The sequence below is a fragment of the Melopsittacus undulatus genome, chromosome 4 (genome assembly GCF_012275295.1).
Source record: "Melopsittacus undulatus isolate bMelUnd1 chromosome 4, bMelUnd1.mat.Z, whole genome shotgun sequence".
Lineage (NCBI taxonomy): Eukaryota > Metazoa > Chordata > Aves > Psittaciformes > Psittaculidae > Melopsittacus > Melopsittacus undulatus.
The window spans coordinates 18,981,828-19,002,110 of NC_047530.1; the positions used below are offsets into that span (position 1 = coordinate 18,981,828).

General features: G+C 39.0%; 1 protein-coding gene across 6 annotated transcripts in view; it reads right to left on the minus strand.

The window, feature by feature from the left end:
• Positions 1 to 16,780: 16,780 nt before the first annotated feature.
• The window catches only part of PPP2R5E (protein phosphatase 2 regulatory subunit B'epsilon), a 71,968-nt gene continuing 68,465 nt past the window's right edge, over positions 16,781 to 20,283 (minus strand). For all 6 annotated transcript variants that reach the window (XM_034061407.1, XM_034061406.1, XM_031049293.2 and 3 more), the window contains one exon: positions 16,781 to 18,217. In XM_034061407.1, coding sequence (XP_033917298.1) covers positions 18,118 to 18,217 — 100 coding nt within the window. In that variant the 3' untranslated portion in view covers positions 16,781 to 18,117. The remainder of the gene's footprint in view (positions 18,218 to 20,283) is intronic.

The following is a 20,283-nucleotide window of genomic DNA, read 5'->3' on the forward strand; positions in this document are numbered from 1 at the left end:
GTGAGGCTAACAGTAAGAAAAAATGCTAAACCACAGTTTGCTTGAGGCACATCTAGCCCGTTGAGACAACACTATTCTGCTGAAAAAGGCCTGCAGCTGTGATAGATTCAATCCAGAAAGAAAATACTTAAGGCCTACAGCCACTAGAAGAGCTGGAGCTTCTAAAAATTGGTAGTGAGTATCTTAACATACAGGTATTGCACCAAAACCAAGTCAATTCCAATAAACATAAATCTATCGCAGAACTAAAGGTTCAGTTCAGAGTCTTGATCTTAACCTGATTTTATGCAATATGAACAAACAGTTTGTATAACAGTTGGAATACATTTACCAAAATTGCTGGTTTACATGTTTATATATGTGGTACCTCAGAAAAATTAATTTCTCAAACCTTAAATTCTGAGCATAATGTTTTGGAAGAAAAACTCAGAAGGAAAAATGTAAAGGCAAGTAGGAAGTTAAGAATCTCCATGCTAAAGAAAAGGACAGCTTTGAAGAAAATGCATCCTAACCCAATGGTGTAAGGATAGCTGTAATATAAAATAAAAAAAAAAAGTGATGCAAAAAAAGACCAGTTTGTCTCATACCTGTCCCAGTCTAAGCAGTGCAAACTGTGATTCAGGAGTCATACTCTACAGTGTCAGTAAGTTGTATGTTGCAATGATTAAGAACTTCTTAACACACCTGAGAGCCAGGAAGAATCCACCTGCAACAGGGACATTCTTGGGGAGTTCCCTGGAAACTTAAGAGTTGTTATATACACAGTGATATCTGGAAAAAAAAGAAAATTACACATCTAAAATGGTTGAGGAGGAGAATAAAAGCACCATCGCAAGCCCAGGCTGTGGAATTCCTTAGTGATGGTCCTTAGGAAAGTAAGGAGACTGCTTTCTTAAGGCTCTGGAAGTGTGTTTGACAAGCATAGGTCCTAGTAATAATGAATAAAGATTCACTAATTAGGAAAAAAGTGGATAGCTTTCTGTCAATACCAAATATGTTAAATAATCAGAGCCTGAGAAAAGTAGTTAGTTAAAAAGTGTCAATTTAAGACAAAAAAAAAAAAAACCAAAACAACAGGGAGCAAAACCAGGACCTGAAAACAACAACCACCACATAAACTTGCAGCTGACCATGGTTGACTAACACACCCTGAAATAATGTAAACAAGGTTTAATTAACATAAAAATAAGCCTAAATACAGAGAAAACTTGCCAAGATAAAGGAGACTTTTGCTTGACATGGAGACCTTGGTAACTCCCTGGTTCCTGCCAAGTTTTGAGCCCTTCTGACACCTACAAGGCAAGGCAATATGTGGTTGAGTGTGAAAATAAATGGCACCCTCTAAATGACAGCTGACAAGATTAGTATCCCTCTCTGCTTAACACTTCACCCTGTCTCAGGAGAAAGTTGATCTGGAAAACTGCCTGAGCAACACCTGCAGAACTAGTATCATAGGGAAGCTACCCATATGGGCAAAGCAACTATTGTTATAAATAATCATTGATATCATAGAATCATAGAACAGTTAGGGTTGGAAAGGACCTTAAGATCATCTAGTTCCAACCCCCCTGCCATGGGCAGGGACACTTCACACTAAACCATGTCACCCAAGGCTTCGTCCAACCTGGCCTTGAACACAGCCAGAGATGGAGCATTCACAACCTCCCTGGGCAACCCATTCCAGTGCCTCACCACCCTCACAGTAAAGAATATCCTTATATCCAATCTAAACTTTCCCTGTTTAATCTTTAACCCATTACCCCTTGTCCTATCACTACACTTCCTAATGAAGAGTCCCTCACCACCATCCCTAGAGGCCCCTAGGGTCAGATAATGGAAGGCTGCTATGAGGTCTCCACACAACTTTCTCTTCTCCAGGCTGAACAGCCTCAACTTTCTCAGACAGTCTTCATACAGGAGGTGCTCCAGGCCTCTGACCTTCCTCGTGGCCCTCCTCTGGACTTGTTCCAACAGTACCATGTCCTTTTTATGCTGAGGACACCAGAACTGAACACAATACTCCAAGTGAGGTCTCACGAGAGCAGAGTAGAGGGGCAGGATCACCTCCTTCAACCTGCTGGTCACGCTCCTTTTGATGCAGCCCAGAATACGGTTGGCTTTCTGGGCTGCGAGTGCACACTGAAGCAGGTTCATGTTCATTTTCTTATCAACCAACACCCCCAAGTCCTTCTCTGCAGGGCTGCTCTGAATCTCTTCTCTGCCCAACCTGTAGCTGTGCCTGGGATTGCTCTGACCTAGGTGTAGGACCTTGCACTTGGCGTGGTTAAACATCATGAGGTTGGCATCAGCCCACCTCACAAGCATGTCAAGCTCCCTCTGGATGGCATTCCTTCCCTCCAGCATTATCAGCTGAACCACACAGCTTGGTGTCATCAGCAAACTTGCTGAGGGCGCGCTCAATTCCACTGTCCATGTCACTGACAAAGATGTTGAACAAGACAGGTCCCAACACCAATCCCTGAGGAACACCACTCGTTACTGGTCTCCAGCCTGACATTGAGGTATCAACCACAACTCTTTGCCTGCAGTCACCCAGCCAGTTCTTTATCCACCGAGTGGTCCACCTATCAAATTGATGTCTCTCCAATTTAGAGACAAGGATGTCATATGGGATGGTGTTGAACTCTTTGCACGAATCCAGGTAGATGACATCAACTGCTCTATCCCTGTCCATCAGTTCCATAGCCCCGTCACAGAAGGCCACCAAATTGGTCAGGCAGGATTTCCCCTTAGTGAAGCCATGCTGGCTGTGACCAAGCACCTTGTTGTTTTTTGTGTGCCTTAGCATGCCTTCCAGGAGAATCTGTTCCAAGATTTTGCCAGGCACAGAGGTGAGACTGTCTCACCAGTGTCATTGATATGGGGGTTTTATATGATCACTGAGACATGACATCTGCGCTTCTGTGGATATGTGCATCAAAACTGACACATGGGTACCCTGATGTCTATTAGAGGTTGCCAACAGTATAACAACTATACAACAGTACAGCAGCTTTTGCTCAAGGGCAGTAACATGACAGGTATCCATGATACTCATAATGCCTGAAAAATAGTAAGCACTACTGTTCTGTCAAATTTGCTATAAACAGACAGGGATGTTGGCAGAAATAGAAAGAATGAAAGTGAATAAACTGATAAACTGATATTGATTTGGAGAAAACTCCAGGAACAAACTTGCCAACAAAGTTTTCAAGCTGACAATCAGGTATTCTTTATTGTGGCACCGGGAGACACAGTGGATACCTCCTCCTAACGTGTGTCTCTCTACTGCTACACAAGTATCCTTATATAGTCCCTGGGCATACATACATATTCATGAGGCTACATATGGATTACGTTATTTTCCAGAAAGCTCCCCGCATGCGTGCAGAATTGTGGTGGTGGTCTCTGAGGGTCGTTTACTTCTTCCAACAATCTGGCAGCCTTTGAAGCACGCGCAGTAGATGCTCATACCAGTTTAATTGGTTCATTAGCACCAGAGACATAAAAATCCTCCTATCCTTCTACTTCTCAGTTAGTTTAACTGTAGCCCATCCTGGACACCTGCCATTCCCAGATACTCCTTATCCCTGGGTCCTGTTCTTCTAGAGTGATTTTCTTAAAGCTACACAACTATAACGATTTATCTTGTGCCAGTATGTTCTCTAGCTGTACTCCACTTTTTTCCTGTGTACCATGCACCTCAGGAATTTTCCATTGCTACTGTTACAAAGCCATCAAACTTAACATTGCTTAAAACTAATTCTAAAGGTTTATATATTCTATTTTGTGATTTTATGTTGTCCTTGATTCAATACACATTTTTATTTCTGTTCTTTAGAAAGTCTGGACAGAAATGTTGTAAGAGACAAAACATGAGACATTTACCTGAGATGACAACACTGTTTCACCTTATATTTTTAAAGACATGGAATGCAAGCTTTAAACACCATAGCACCTCACTCTTGCATTTTTTGCCTTTATCAAACCTATACTAAATAACTGACTGTGGACACTGCACACTACTGGTAATATGCTTCTCACTTTTCACAGACCCTTTTGAAAGTGTGAATACCTTTACATCAACCTTTACAATGTTTTGTCCCCTGTTAAAGTGTTCATTTATGGTGACGATGCTGAATACATTCAACCCAGTGCAATTCAAGAATTCACATCCAATGGAGTTGGCTAAACATTGATGTGGATGAGAACTGGGGTCTCTAATTGTACACCAGGTAATTGCTTGGAGATCTGCTCTGAGTTCATTGCAATGTGGAAAAGATTCACCAATAAACATAGGTGCTGTGTGAACTATATGTGACTGACAATAACCAGTTTAACTCAAAGCACTTCTGCCTTCCATAGCTTTCCCTTAATGGTCTTTTGAAAGGACATTTTAGGCTTTTATGATAGACTAGTGGGCAATTACAAACCTCCATTAATCATCTCCTCTGGGCTCAGAATGTGAAGATGAAGCTTCTTAATCAAAACTACAGAAGTTCAAAAGTACATTACTGTAATTCATTAATTTCCCTACTGTTCATGTCCAGTGCACTAGAAAAAAGCCACCTCATTTTGAGATGTATCACCATCAGTGCTAATGCTCCGTTTCCAGCAGTGTCTTGGTGACGAGTGAAATTTACAGATTAGACAAAGCTGGAAATGAAGTCTCTGGAAACAAAGCTACTGTCTCGTCCCTGTGAATCCTGTTAGAACAAACCCATAGAACTATTGAACTACTCAAAACCCAGCCAGGAAAATAAATACAATGATAGTCCCAAATCCCAGAGAGGCACTAGGCCAAACCAAACCTCGGCACAGCACAGAGCCAGACAGAAACAGGCAAGAAGTTTCAGAAGCAGACAGAACTAAATCTTCCAGCCTGATCTCTTTTTAGCCTCTGGAGAAATGCAGATCTCAGTCAACACTCTGAGTCTTCAGACTCTTTCCAATTCAAGTGCATCATCCTGTTGCCACTGATTTTAACAAGCTCCTCATGGGTGCACTCTTCCATGTCACAGATCCAGCAGGGTTTACAGAGACACAAGGCCATAAAGAAAAGCAGGCCTCTGAGAAACAACCCCTACAACCATTCAGACACAGATTAGGTGAACAGAGGGTTGCCAGTGTGCTGTTGTCTATCTTGAGTCATTAACTCATCAACCACTGAAGAATTACCGGGGGAGGGAAACAAGAAAAGCTAGAGATGTTGAACCTCCATCTTTCACTTACGAGCATCACTGCCAGGGCCATATCACAGATTAACTGAAAGAGCACCATGGTGCTCTTTTCAGTTTGATGGTGTTATTGCTACACACCTGTGCTTTTCTTCAAGCATGCTTTACATTCAGCTGTCTTTGTAAGTTATGTCTACTTTAATTAGGTTAGGCAGATAAATCCTGATAAAAACAAAATGCCTTTGCCATTTAAAAAACAGACATTTTGCCACTTTCAGAACAGATATTAATATATTAAAATCTGACAGTTTGCCTTTTTAATTAAAACCAGTGATGACTATATGAGGTGAACAAATGCCCTGCAGGCTCCAAGTTGTATGGAACTGAATGTCTGAACTCACGGCCCTTTGGCATCACTGAAAAGCACCAGAAACTATAGTTAAATTTACAAGAGTTAGCAACAGCCAAATCTCCACTGACACTGAAAGGAAAAAACTATGTTGGTCTATACTCCTTTTAGAAAACCCTCCCCAAAGAGATTGGCCCCAGGGTGATGAAAATGCATAGGTACTAATACAAACCTGAGGGCCATAGTCCTAAATTATCAAAAGTTATCAACTTTGCTGCTTTTGGGTGCTATTTTCTACACATCATGGAGAACCCTGGTGGAACTAGCAGTGTGTCTCTAAAGACACTGGTGACAGTGAAAGCTCTCTAACGTCACAGTTTCACTTTTTTCAACTGAGAAATCACCTTTTTTTTTTTCCAACCAAAGGAATCACAATGTTGACAGATTGATTAAGATTTGGTAACCCATTCTTTTCCCCCATTTTAGTTGTTTTATTCCATATGCAGGACTGCATCCATGCAAAGTTTTCCCAGATCTCTTTCTAATACATAAGGAAGAGGCAGTGACTCTAGACTGAGCAACAAAGATTATGCCTACCCAGTCTTCCTGCTTGACCCCAGGGCAATGCTGGAATGAGGATTCTCCATATGATAGGAATGCAGGAACTTCAAACCATGACCCTGATACTCCTCATTCTACTGACCACCTGCCAGAGCTTTGTGGAGGAGCTGTTTTACCTGGGCACAACTCCCAAACCTGTGCTCACTGCTGCCACATTTGGGGAGCTGCATCAGTCATGGGTGGTGCAGAGCTTGGAGAGGCCACGGCTTTCTGACTGGTGGATACCAGTGACCCCTGGTTGAACTGGCAGGGCTTCAGTGCACTTCCTGCAGACCCTGCTGCACAAACTGCTGTACCATGCCCCATCTGCCTGCCCTGTCAGCAGCACTTCTGGTCACTGGTGTTCCCCAGGGGCTCCTTTTTTATGTGAGGGGGGAGCTTGGCTGCCATTGCTCCTGGTCTAGGAGCTACAGGCTCCTGGCAGGTCTCTGCTCTGCTGAGTTTCTCCTGGTTCAGAAAACCCTGCTGTGCACTGTGCTGAAGCTCCACTGCTCCAGGGCAATAGGAGTAAAGCATTTTCCTGGATGTAGACATATTTGACATGTTCAAACATTACTCGTTTCCCAAATTTCTTAAGTATCTGCTCATCCCTACAGGGAGATAAATGTTTTTGTCTGGTTTTTGTTTGCACCTCATTGTAGCACTCTGAATTATAAAACTTCACTTTTTTTTGAGATGTGTTTGGGTTATAAATCCCACATTTTTCCTCAGCATCCATTCTTCTCTGCATGCATGGGTCAGAGCAGTGCACTTCATGCAAGCTACCTTCTTCCATGGTTTACAAAACATTAGTCCACTTCCATTACAGGGTGCCAAAACAGTACATAATTCACTTCTAAGCATCATACCGATGTTTACTGCAGTGTGTACTGAACACCCCTCCTGTATGCTTTTGTTATTCTCCAGACAAAGAAAGTGAAGTTGCACTGATTAATTTCCACTTTTCCTTAGATCAGACTAGGTAAAGAGGTGGGTTTTTTTTTTCCTCAGGATGGCATGTTTTAGTTAAGTAATAATAATGGATAGTCTCAGAGGAGAAAATGCAGTATCTGAGTAACACTGATCATGAAATGACAACTGTACCAGGAAAGGGTTGTTCTCTGCTCTTGAAATAAAAAAAAAAAAAAAAATCCTTTCAATTTCCCCAAGAGCAGAATAGCATCTTTTGGATGATGCTGCCCTGTTCCTAACCAAATTCTTTTGTACACAGGCATTGTGTCTAGACAGCCTTAGAAAAACTGTCTCTACTTAACGTGAAGGGGCTGGGGGGTTTTACTCTATGTGCCTCAGTGTTTAATTGTATGCTCACATTCTGGTCACAAATAATGCAGCATAAATTTATTCAGTTTTTCTCTGGAGCTGATGTGTGCATCATTGTAAGAGAGACAGGAAGCAAACGGGGATCACACATTCTTTCTGAAGCTTATATCTACAAAAGCTTTCTAGAGGTCAGCCAGCTAATATACGCAGAACAGTAGATGATACGAATAGGATAAGTTTACTGCAGGAAGAGCAAATGAGTTCACATCACTCCTGTTAGTACTGAGACGTTTCCCATATAGACACAACAGATTTGTCCCATCTCCTCACAGATCTTTATTTTACTTTTGGTGACAGCAACAGGACTTCCAACATTGACTGTGGCAGGAAGAGAATTAAGTCAATGCAGTTTAGTGAAAAGCTGTACTGTCTCATCATGTTTCTTAACTTAGAAGAGGGAAGATTTCCATCATTCAAGGAAGTGTAAGTGCACCCAAGGTAAAAAAATAATAAAATATTCTCTTTTTTTAAATTTAGCCATGGTAGAAATCCATGTGGTTTATTTTTGAGATGAAAACAGAATCCCCTTCTACAGCGGGACAAGCTCTGTTCCAGACTAACACACATCTTTTTTCTTCATCTCCTCTGCTTTAAGCACCTGATTGATTTGGGGTCATTACTGACTTGCTATGTCCAGGTCTTTCACATCCTCTCATAGCAGAGGAGAGGACGTCTTTCTTCTAGAAGAAACAGGTGAGAGGCATGACTCGATCTGACAAGGGATCCCACAGAACAGTGGGTAAAGAGGGTATGAGCTCTGGAGGGCAGGAGGAGTTTGCTCAAACAAAACAACTAGAGCCTACATGATTCCTGCATCAGAGGCATGTCATTTTGAGCTGCAGTGGATTTGGCAATAAGGAATAAGGGTTGCCTCTTGAGAGAGAAGTAAGAGTTTAGGACAGGATGAAAGATGATCTTTGGTAAGACGAAGAAAAGAAAAACTGAATGAGAGAGGGCACGTGCCAGACTGGGGCAAGAAGGGATGAGGAGGTGTCTAGTCACTGAGATGCTTAAGGAAGAGTGGAATGGAAAACCTAAGGACTGGGGAGCCCAGGGGGAGTGGGTGAGGGTTACACCATGGCCCTCCTCCCCAGGACATACCTGCTCTGCATGGGTGTGAGAGCAGGTATGTCCTTTCTGCATCACTCACACTCCCATCCCACTGGCATGGGAATGCAAGAAACCTTTCTCATCACCTGCCCAGTTCTTTTTTTGAAGGCAAAAAGATAACCGCCCAAAGCTGCAAAGAGACGTTTCCAGACAGTAAGATGTTACTCAGAAAACGTATTAGCATGAACAAACTGATGAGGATAACGGATGGAAATGACTGAATTCAAACACAGGGAAAACAATTCAAGAATACAGTGAAGGAAAATAGATTTCAAAGCTGTGTTTTGGGGACTCCAACCACTGCCAAGTCAGGCAGAACAGATGGAAACCAGACAATGTGGAAGTAAATTCACACAATTTTAACTGACTGCTAGTATTTCCATAGCAAGCTTGAAATTACTGTCCCTAAGCTTTACCTGTATTTTGCACATCCTGGCTATTGAAAAAATACTGTGAGGGAAATGCTTCCCTTTCATCTGATTTTTCTGTTTCTGTTCTGTTCAATAAAGCACTGGGATATAACATTTATCATAGCTCTGCCTTGCAGCTATCCAACCATAATGAATGGAGGCTGGTCAGTCAGCCATCCCATGAAACCAAGCTTACGCAGAAACCACAGTTTAAGCATTGAAAATTGAGTTGTTATTTATTACTGCAGGATCTGTACTTCTTGCTTCATTCTCCCTGCTGCAATAATGATGCAGCCAAATCAGAGTATACTGTATCAGTGACTAATCAAAGCCAACTCAAAAAAACACAAACCAAAAAAAAACAACCAAGCAAACAAAGAGTATGACATTAAATGGCTTATTTATAGGCTCTGCTTCTCTAGACAATGAATCCAAGCATTTACATTTAATTATTAGATGTCAAATCCCAGTAATAGGTAGAATATTGTTCCATTAAGTTATATACTGCATACATTTCATTGCCAACAATCTGAAATTCATTTGGTAATTTAGAAGAGAAAGCAATTTAATGAGGGTGGATTTAGCAGAGACATAAATTATGCTTAACTAATAGGGGAGAAAAGAGGTGTGGTGTGTCTTAACAATCTAATTTAGTTGGTTTCTTTTTCCTTGGCACTGAATTCATAAACCAAAGGATAGACTCTATACCTACCTGATACATGCTGCAAGATAGCATGCTATGACTGCTAAGGCCCCTTCTTGATTTGGGCAAGTTTGAAGCACTTGATATAAAACAGGGGGCTGCTGTTGGAACAACATTGCTCATAATTCAGGCAAGAAGCCTAATATCCCTTCATGGTAAGGTTTCCTATGGAAATAAATTGTTTGTTATTATGCCACCACAAGCACCAAACTGCTGGCAGTTCTCCTCTCCATAGTTCTGTCCCAGTTAAGTTCAACCATGTGTCAGAGGAGCCAGTGCCTCAGGCTCCTGTAAGATGTACCTACAAAGCTGTACAACTGCTTGATCTTCATTACTAAAGTGCATTTGGACTGCACAGAAAGCTACAAACACATGCTCACAACAACAAAATCAGATGAAAATTCACAGAAAACAGAAGTATAAAAAGTTGAAAGTTGATGGACTAAAATGCCACATGACAAGCAGCCACCTCTACTCACTCAAATTCTGACAAAAACCTACAAACCAGCAACAATATGCTTAGCCTAAGCTGTATTAGCAGGAGAATCAAGAAGGTTTACATGGCCTGTGAGGATCTGGTCTTTGCAGATACCAGTAAGAGATACCCCTACATTAAGATATTACATCTTTAGGAGCTTTGGGGGATGACTGCACATTGATTTCCACACGGAGGGGGCAGCTTGAGGAATGAGCACTGAAGGTTGTGCTTACATGGACCAGGAGCGCTGAAGGGGGACTTACGCAGACCTTCTCTGGAAGTACAGCTCTTGAAAGCAGCTTCTTTTTCCTCTCTGTCTTACAGTGTTATACATACTCAAATTTACCATCAGCAGAATTAGCTCTACAGCAAGAAAAAACAAAAATAGGTCAGACTGGGGAAGATCCCTGTCTGATCTTACATTAGAGTGTCAAATCAAAGCCCTTGGCTTCTGTATCTTTCTTTAGCTGTTCTGTTGCATCTATGGCAGAGGCATTTCTAAATATTGGAGAAAATTTACAGATTTCAACATTTTCAAAGTACTTTACCAACAAACTGAATAATCAAATAGATAGCAATGGGATTTGAAGCAGGGGAGGGGCCTTTTAATAATTCATGTTGGAAGATTTAAGGGGATCTAATAGACTGAAGGTCACTATGGAAATAAAACTGAAAAAGAGCTTCAACAGTTTCTGCTAAAGCAGTTACATCGTGAGGTCAGGTGAGAACACAGCTCCACAGGACCTCTCAATAAATCTCTGTTCTTTAGCTAACTGCATGGAAAAGCATCTGCTTGGATAAGGTTAAAACACCCCACTGGCCCACCATCACCAATCCTGCCCCCTTATGACAATTTTGGAATTAAACCAAATGAAACAGGAGATTTTGCTGAATTCAGTTAATTGCAAGCCTTCAGGCTTGTGTTTGCAGCACCTTGGTGCAGGAGGCCAACATCTCTCAGCAGCATGGGGAGAAGGGGGGGCAGCAGTGTGAAGCACCACAATACAGTAGCAAATATTCTTCCCTTTGTATTCCTGAGTGTAATTTTTGTCTGGCCAGAACTGATGTTTGAAATGTGGTGTATAATCACTAACCATGACAATTACTGCCTGAGGAGTGTCATGGCCAGCAAATTGTAATAACATCCCTGTGCATTTGTGAAATAATCTGTGGACTAATAAGCTAAATACCACTCTTTCAATTCCACATTTCCTTGCTCCAGAAATCAAGTGTGTTTTGTCAAGTTTCAGTTTACTCTGAGATCTGTCAACTGGAGACTTTAGTCTGCTGCCTCCCAGCTGCCTGAAGCAGAAGGCTATATAATGCAGACACCCATTATGGCTGGAGATGGTTAAGCACAGAGTGATTTTCCACTTATGCACATTATCTACATAGTTGAAGTAGCACCTAGAAAAGCATGGGAGTTATCACATAGTGATGAGCATAAGCTGTGATCCTACTCAGTACATTTTGCAGGATTAATATTAAAAGATACTCAAAAATCGAGCTGTTTAATGAATTTCCCTACACAGCTAAGCCATGTCTGCTTCACCAGAAGGTGAAGATTCAAAACTGACTTGAGCCTGCTCAATTCGAAAAAGATTTACAAGCAACCCCTGCCTTTTGCTGCTGGATGTCTCCACACATCCCTCTACAAATGCATGGTCTTTTCTTCCTTGCTCTCAGGGCAATTACGCTTGAGCTTCAATCTGCTTGGGCTGCCAGGTTGGCATATCACGTATCCTCAGTGTGCTGCTCTACTAGCAAGATGCTCTACAAATACTGCCTCTTGGGTTGCTGCTTTCTCTGTCAGTGAAGTGCAAGGCTCTGTACACAAGAAAAAGCTTGTCCCAGGTGGTGATAAACTAAGAATTTCAAAAACAAGATTCAGAAGATACACAAAATATCCCTTATCCCCTTCTCATTCTCTTTTTGGAAGACATTCCCAAATGCAGGGGTAACACAAGACAAATTTCCAGTCATTTTCAAGTGTGTATCAAAGGTATAAGACTGTCCAGCAACACAAAAATACACATTTCTTTAAATGCATCACAAGCTTTCCATCCTTCTTGAGTGATCCCAAGCTTCTCACACCTTCAGTGATTTGGGGGGGTGGAGGTGGATAGGGATAAGTACTGAAGAGACAAAACGAAAGGGGGGAGAGAGTAACACAAAGAGAAAAATAGCAGGAGATCAAGTTTCAGCATGACAATTTTTCATCTGATGCAGACTTCCAGAAAAGCCTGCAGTCACTACCCACAGTCAATACACTTTAAGGTATTTACTAACAAATTCGGGATTGGCTTCAGCATGTAATCTTTAAAACAACAGACAGCTCCAAACTCATAATGCAAGACCTTGTATCAGTTTCTAGTTTAATACCCAAGCTATTACTTTACTGTACACTGAGGCAATAATTGAGCACAGTCTTGGCAACAGCCTTTACCTGCACACAAAACTACTTTTGTAAGCCACAGACTTATGGAGTCCAAACAATGCAAGATAAAACTAGGCACTGCTATTATATGAGAAACCAAAACATTCATGAGAAGACGATGAAAAATTAGCAATTATCATTACCAAAAGTAGAAAAGTAACTTTTTAATTCCAATCTTTTAACGGTTGTTGTCTAACTTTCAAGTACTGAATACAAATTCTACCCTGAAGGCCCATTTACTGCATGCTCTCAGTTTAACTTCTTTGGAAAATACTTGCCTTGCAATAAGAAATTAGAGAGATGTGAGGTTGTTGAGTGATCTGAATATTGTCTTACAAGTATTTGAAGTGATTTGTGACAATGAGCTCTTCTAACAAAGGCACACAAGATGTGCAACTGCTTTAAATCGAATTTGGAAAAAATCAAAATGGAAAGAATTTTTAAGAATTAGGCTACTGGAATAATCCACATAGGAAGCTAATATTTTAAAATGAGAGGTAAATGTTAAATACAACTTGTCCCCAATTTTATTGCAGCATCCGTATCTGCCGCAATTCTAGCAAAAGCATTTTTAAACCAGCATTGACCCTTACCAGGCTCTACCTATGGTTCTTCCAGAGGGTGTTTTCCACATACATGACCATCTTAAGCCTTTCTCTTCACTTCCAAACTGCAAGACAGAGTAGCTCCAGGACTGAAACAGCAGGATGATGCTATAAAAGAACAAGTTCCTTCACCAGCTGTGAAGTGTAAAGCCCAAAGTGTTTATGAAGAACACTGTGTGGCTCTAAATCCTCTCTTCTGTATCCACTGCCCTTTACCTTCCTCACAGGTGTGGTTGTGTGCAGTATGAGGATGCTCTTCATCATGAAAGGACCTTAAAAAAAAAACACCCAACTTTGTGAAATGAGTATTTGCTCTTGTAAATCTGACAGAAACTGAAATTGCTTGTTTGATTGTTGTTTTTTTTTAACTCGGTCCTTATAGTCAATACAGAATGGGTATCTGATCACTGGAAGGTCACTGCTGAAAAGATACAGGAAGTTTAGATAGGAGGAAGTGGAAAAAAAAGCCAAGCACCTGGAAAACACTTCATTGCTTCTTTTATTTAGATGCACCCACAGTACAGAGCCTCTTCAGCATGTCCAGAAGAGGAAGATCACACATTTATAGCTGGGAGCACCACTGAGTTTGAATTTCTTTGATACCATTTTTGAGAAAGTAAACTATTTCCAAAGAATTACATTTGAATCCAAGAACTTAAGACCTGCTTGTACTTTATCCAGCAGTGGAGATTATTTTTCTTTTATTACTACTTCGATGTAAAGTAGAAGACATTTTCAGAGTCTGGTTGAACCAGTCTATATATTTTCATATGCACCTTTTAATTTATATAAAAAAGGCTTCATTCCCCCTCCCCCCCCAATAGTTAAATACATCTAAATTTAAAACCAGTAATCAACCAGAGCATTCCTATGGGGAAAAATGAACTTTTGCTGCCCTCTCCTGCTTAAACAATGAAATGCTAAAATATTAAGATCTATGAATCTAATGCTAACCTTGAACAAAAAGCATGACAGGTCATTCACTATACCAGAATCAAAAATAGGACAACAACAAGAAATGTATTGGTACTATTTATATTTGAAAACTCCTCATCATTACATGAGGTTATGAATACAACATATTTACAGTAAGCGATCCAAGTAACAAAAACTTGTATTCAGAGAGGTCATGATAAAAAGTGTTTGCTTCTGTGGGTGGGAAGCAACACTTGGATAAAAGTTTTCAATCAGAATTAGTTCTGTTCTGTTTCAAAATACTGTTTCACAGACTTCAAAACAAAAATCTGGGCTATACAAAATCTGCTCACACAGCAACTAGCAAAACTAACCCATAGATCACTCCAGAGCTGCTAAAGGAAGAGGGTGAGCCAAAATAAAAAAGCCACATCTAAATAAACACATTCTTCAGTCTTGAGCATTGTCACCTTTGTCTTGTTTTAGGGCGACTGCTTTGGGATGGTATTGTAACACAGTTAAGAGAATAGGCCATCTTTGTTTTCCAAGACAGAAATAAAAGCAAATTAATTCAGTTTTACTTGAAGGAGAGAAGAAACTTCTGCCTCCTCAAAAATAAAGTTTTTAGAACTCCTAATGTATTCTCCTTTCCACAAAGTGAGAGTCTGAGGCTGTACTTAATGCACTTACAATATAAGTACAGCTGCTATATTTCTTACTTAAGCAATTCTTGGCTCTAACACCCTAATTTTTTTTCCAGAAATAGGAATAAAAAAAAAAAAAAAAAAAAAATCAAATCCTTTTATTTATGCTAACAAAACCAAGATTAAATTTACTGTAACCCTTCTAGTGAACACTCCAACAGCATTAGAATACTTTCATTTAAAGCATTCCAACCTTTGGAAGAGACACAAAAACCACTCATAAGCAAGGAAAGAAAAACAATAAGGGAGACTTGCAACACGAAGAAAGCAATGTGTGCTTAATTTAAAGTATAAGAGAGGAACTTTACTTTTACAATTGGTATATCCCCATGACCTGATGCAATGCCCTAGCATTGAAAATGCAGCTCTTTCCTTTTACCAGAGAGCTTTCAATCCTTTCTCCTGAAACCAATATGGTACAGGACACAAGTGACCACCCAACAACCACTGTATGAGCAGTTAATAAAAACATTTACACAAATAAAGGTAGCTTCTGGAACTCAAGAAGCAAATGAAAACATAATAGAAACACTGATCACACTTGGGCCCATACACTGCCACCTTCTTTGCCTACAACTCCAATTGATGGGAGCATTGCAGAGTGGCAGGACATCGCATTTGGATTGTGGCAAACAGTGGATCCCGGGGGTGAGGTCGTATCATTATGGCAAGTGCTTCATCATGTACATCATACAGTGCAACCTAGTGCTGTATCAGCCTTTTAGACTCAAGTGACTAATATCACATCGTCTCATTCACTTTAAAGAAATGTCCCTTCTTGGAAGTGACAAATCATCTATGAACTTTAGGTACTTCCCACCATCCCCACATCAGAGGTAACAATAGAGGTAACGAAATATTGCAACCCATCAGGTTCTCATCAGTTTCGTATGATCAATATCAGAATGTCAGGTCAACACCAAAAATAGTTATGAACAAACAACACTCACCTAAACTCTAAGTACAGGACAAGGTGCTTTTTCTAATTTCACACTGCTGTGTTCTACTCCACCAGATGGAAAACATTAATCTTTTTTCCTCCATTCTATCTCAGTTTTTCACAACTGAGCATTAGTCTTTGAGCATGAGTTTGGGTCCACACCTCTTGTAAAGCATGAGCATTTCACACAGAAATCACACTGTCTAGCATTTTTTTTGGTAACAGAAATAAAAGACTGTCAAAATCAATGGGCTAAGGGACACGATTTGTTATAAATTTATTTAATCTTCAGTATTTCAGCTTGCACCTTTGTTTCGGCACTTTAAAATGTTTCAACTATGACAGTAACTGCCTAATTTACATTGCGTCCCAGTCCATGTTCTTAAAAGAAGCTTGTACTAATCCCACTAAACCATGTTGTGTTTGGTGTTGCATATGACTAGTTCCACTTTTTTCTTCCAGAATTAACAGTGTCAAGTTTTTACAAAATTGTTGAGTTTACAACATTTGTGTGCGCAGACCTGGGAATACAAACCGTGACCTGATAATCCTGAAACAGTCAGTAGTCTAGGAGGGAATTCTTTTTTACCTCTTTTCCATGCCTGAAAACAAGAAAACTTCAAATCCTACAGTATATTTAAATGGTAGGAAGAAAAATATACAAGCTTGTATTTATACTGTATTTCTATCAATGGCAACAGGCCATAAATTCATGTTTGCAACTATCACAAAGACTCAAGAACACCAATTCAGTTTTATACTGTAAATACTGCTGGATTGATGGTTTAGGATTATCAATTCACTGTTGTCATATGTCTATAACAGTTCAAAAGCATCCTGGAGAAAAATCCTGAAACACATACCTTTCGGTATATAATAATGCAACTGCATTAGCTAAATATATACTGTACATAAGTCTTATCAGCATTTTACCTACCAAAGATGTAAGATTCCACTTTCAGATACAAAGCAGATAGCCAATAATGTATACTTATAATACAGCCCTCTTCTTTGTTTTTGTATTTTTTTCTTTAGTTTTAAACAATTTGGTCACAATGCACCTTTGATATAAAAGCATTTTAATCTTTATTATTAATACTCAGAACATTAGGATTTCCAGAATTTTTTCAGTAGCATTTGTAGAACCAGTATTGGTAACAAATACAGTAGTTAGGAATGAGCATCCAGATGAGAATGCAGAAGTATATTATCCAGAATCCTTTCCAGCTAAAACCATAGGGCTGGTACTGTGATGAATAATAGTACTAGAACCACAAAAAACACTATAGTATGTTTCTTAGAGGCTACATCCTCTTTTGCTGGAACACTTTATAAATACATATTAAAAAGTAAGGCAACAACTCCAAACAGTCCAAACTGCTATCTCAACTCAATTTCCAATTAGATTCATGACCACTGGAAACTAATTTCATGCTCACACTGTTCAGCATTTGTCTTTATTCTTTCAAAATGGTCCAATAAAAATATACTGTAATAATTTAGCAATTAGTATTTCTAAAACAACTCCGGTACGCGTGTCCAATGCCACATCACTAATACTGGTTAGGTACTGAAGTCCAGGGTGTTACCACTGCCTGTTTTTAAAGGATTGTGGACACTAACTTGGATTTGCAATAAATTGGTGCACAAATCCAAAGCTCCCTTTCCTACTATGTTTATCACCTACTTGTTTTTTTAACTCCTAATGTTCAAATTAAGGAAGCACCAGAGACAGCCTGGTACTGAAAAAAATGCTCACATCAGTAAACAAAACTTTTATTCAGGACCTATGTTTTTCATGGCCCTGATCTGAATGGACATTCAACTTATGAAGATGTGCAAAAGGAAACAAAAAAGTCAAATTACAGCAAAGTTATCCAGAGAAGGAGGATGTTACACAAACTCATAAGGAAATGACAGTCTTTTTTCTCTTTTACTATAAATACACTTAACAGTTTAGCAGAAAGACAAGCTAAATTTTAAGATTGTTCACATTTGAAAGTTGTATTATACTCTCTGCTAACGATAAATAAGGAACAGGTCCTGACAATGGAATTTGACATCGCAATTTTCATCAACAGATCTTTGAAGACTGGTTTTAAAGAAGGGTTAAAAGAATGACTATGTTTGTAAAGTTCTGAGAAGTCCATCTGCTGTCCAAACTTTGGATTAAAGTCCTTATTTTTTTCCTTTACTTAGAGACAGGTATATACAGTGCTGTTGTAATAATGAAACAAATGTGAAATCTACTGTAAAGTTGCACAATACAGAAAACTGTTGCTCCATCTTCTACTACATAAATGTGTGACTCCACAGGTTAATAATGCTGTTTTGTTTTTTTTTTTTTGTTAAGTTGGAATTATTCCATCACGTCTAAGACCTCTCTTTAATTCCAAATCCTCCAGTTTTTTCCACAGTTCTTCACGTTCCTTCTCTTTCTTCTTCTCACTGACAGATGAAATAAAACAAAAAGTTAGCAGGAGAGAATACTGTAGAATATTTATGTTAAAAACATCTATAGCTGACATGAATTAGCAGCACTGATTTTGTTAAACATAACTGCAATTTTCCTAGCATGTTTTTAAGTTTTTAAAAAATTCTGTTACCTACATAAGTATCACTGAACAAGGCAGTACAAAAAGAATATAAAACATAAGCTGACTGAAGTGACAGTATGCACTGGCACTAATTTGTAATGCAGAAGAAAAACAAATGGGCTTTTATTATGGAATATTTAAAAATATTTGATGTATTATGGAACAAAGATATCATAATTACAAAAATTAACATTTCAGGACTAGCATTTAATTATTTTCAAGATACTTTAAAGAAAGGTATTTTTTAATCTTATAAACAGCAGCCACTTTCTAGAACAAGCATTCCCTTATTCTTTTGGAATCACTGTTCTAACTTACATTGACTGGTGACTTTCATATCACTTAGGTAGCAGCCAAGGAAAAGTTCAAGCTACAAGATGTGCCTTTCAGTGATTTATTCCTTTTCCTTACAAATTCCTACAAGATCTATGTAGCATTTGCTTTAACAACTGATTTTAACAACTAACCTAACATTTACTTTACCTGCATTATTTACTTTCTGAACTTTCTGTCTCTGACATGGCTTACTTTGAATAAACCTCCTTGATATTGTAAGGTACAAAATCCTTTCAATTTCTACTACAGCACCTTGTAAGTTCAGAAATGGAAATCTGAACAATTCAGTCACATTACAGAATTCTTGAAAAATATTTCAGTGGATTAGAAACACTCCTACACATCTTGATTCAGTCAAAATGCCACTATCTGGCTCATTTATTTGAGATTTTTGTTTCCCAAGTGTATTTTAAACATATAAAAATACAATCCACTTTCAGATAAATCCCTGAAGAACGTTAAAGGGCAAAAGAAAAACAAACAAAAAAACAAGCCCACTGTCACTAAAAGTATTTCAAATTAAATATAGGAATAAGTGAAATAGCCCAACATTCTCAGGCTACTTACCAAAATTTATCTTCTAAGCACTATGAAATATATGCCTGCCTACCTAAAAGACTGTTAGAAAATGATCACCTTATTCAACTTACCTATTTGACCTATGAAAGTCATTAATATCTAACATATTTCTCCTCAAGCTTTAAGTCATACCAAGTTACCCTTTTGAAATGCAGTTCTATTAAGATGTTGAAGATTTTCTGTAAACATTAAGGCTTTACATGTTTTAAAATGCTAAGTAGTAAATAAAACTTATGTAGTAAATAAAACTCTTTGATAGGAGCTACAACATCAGTAGGTGCAAGGAAAATTCTTTGTGCAGTTCAGACAGTAAGGCTCACTCATTATCCAGACACGGGACATACGTATTAGTAGTGTCTGGTCCTGTTAAGAGCAGAGTTCCTCACCTTATGGGGCAAAGTGCAATCTCAAATTGATGTAAGTCACCGAGCTCCCTTAGTAAACGGGTAGATTAGATGACTGGTCCTAAGATTCTCTGCCTTTTCTGATAGAAAACCGTGCAGCATTGTCTCAACTGCACTAACGGATTAAGCCTTATTTATCCACACCTATCTGGAACTGATCTGGCATCTTAAATATATATCTACATCTCTAAAATTAAAATACTGTATTAATGAACTAACCTGTTAAATGTAGATTTGTGTGTGTGTGTATAAAACTTCACATCTTACAAAAATGAAGCAGAACAGAAGGACAGTGTGATTCCAGTCACACAATTAAAAAAACATGGCTTCCAAGACTTTAGAGACACTGCTAACTAACAAGTTCAAATGACATACAGTACCCTTTGTTTTGCTTGGGAGAACCCCGAGTCATAGAAAAGGTACAACGTAAATAAAATCGCAAACTGTTCAGAGTTCCTCAAGTTTCCTCATTTTTTTCACCTGACACTTTGTGTAAGCTGAAACTTTAATGGCTCTTTAATTGAAAAATGAAGATTAAGAAAAACAGGAGAAAAGACAAAAAGCATTTTACTAGGGTGGAACTAATGTACATATGATT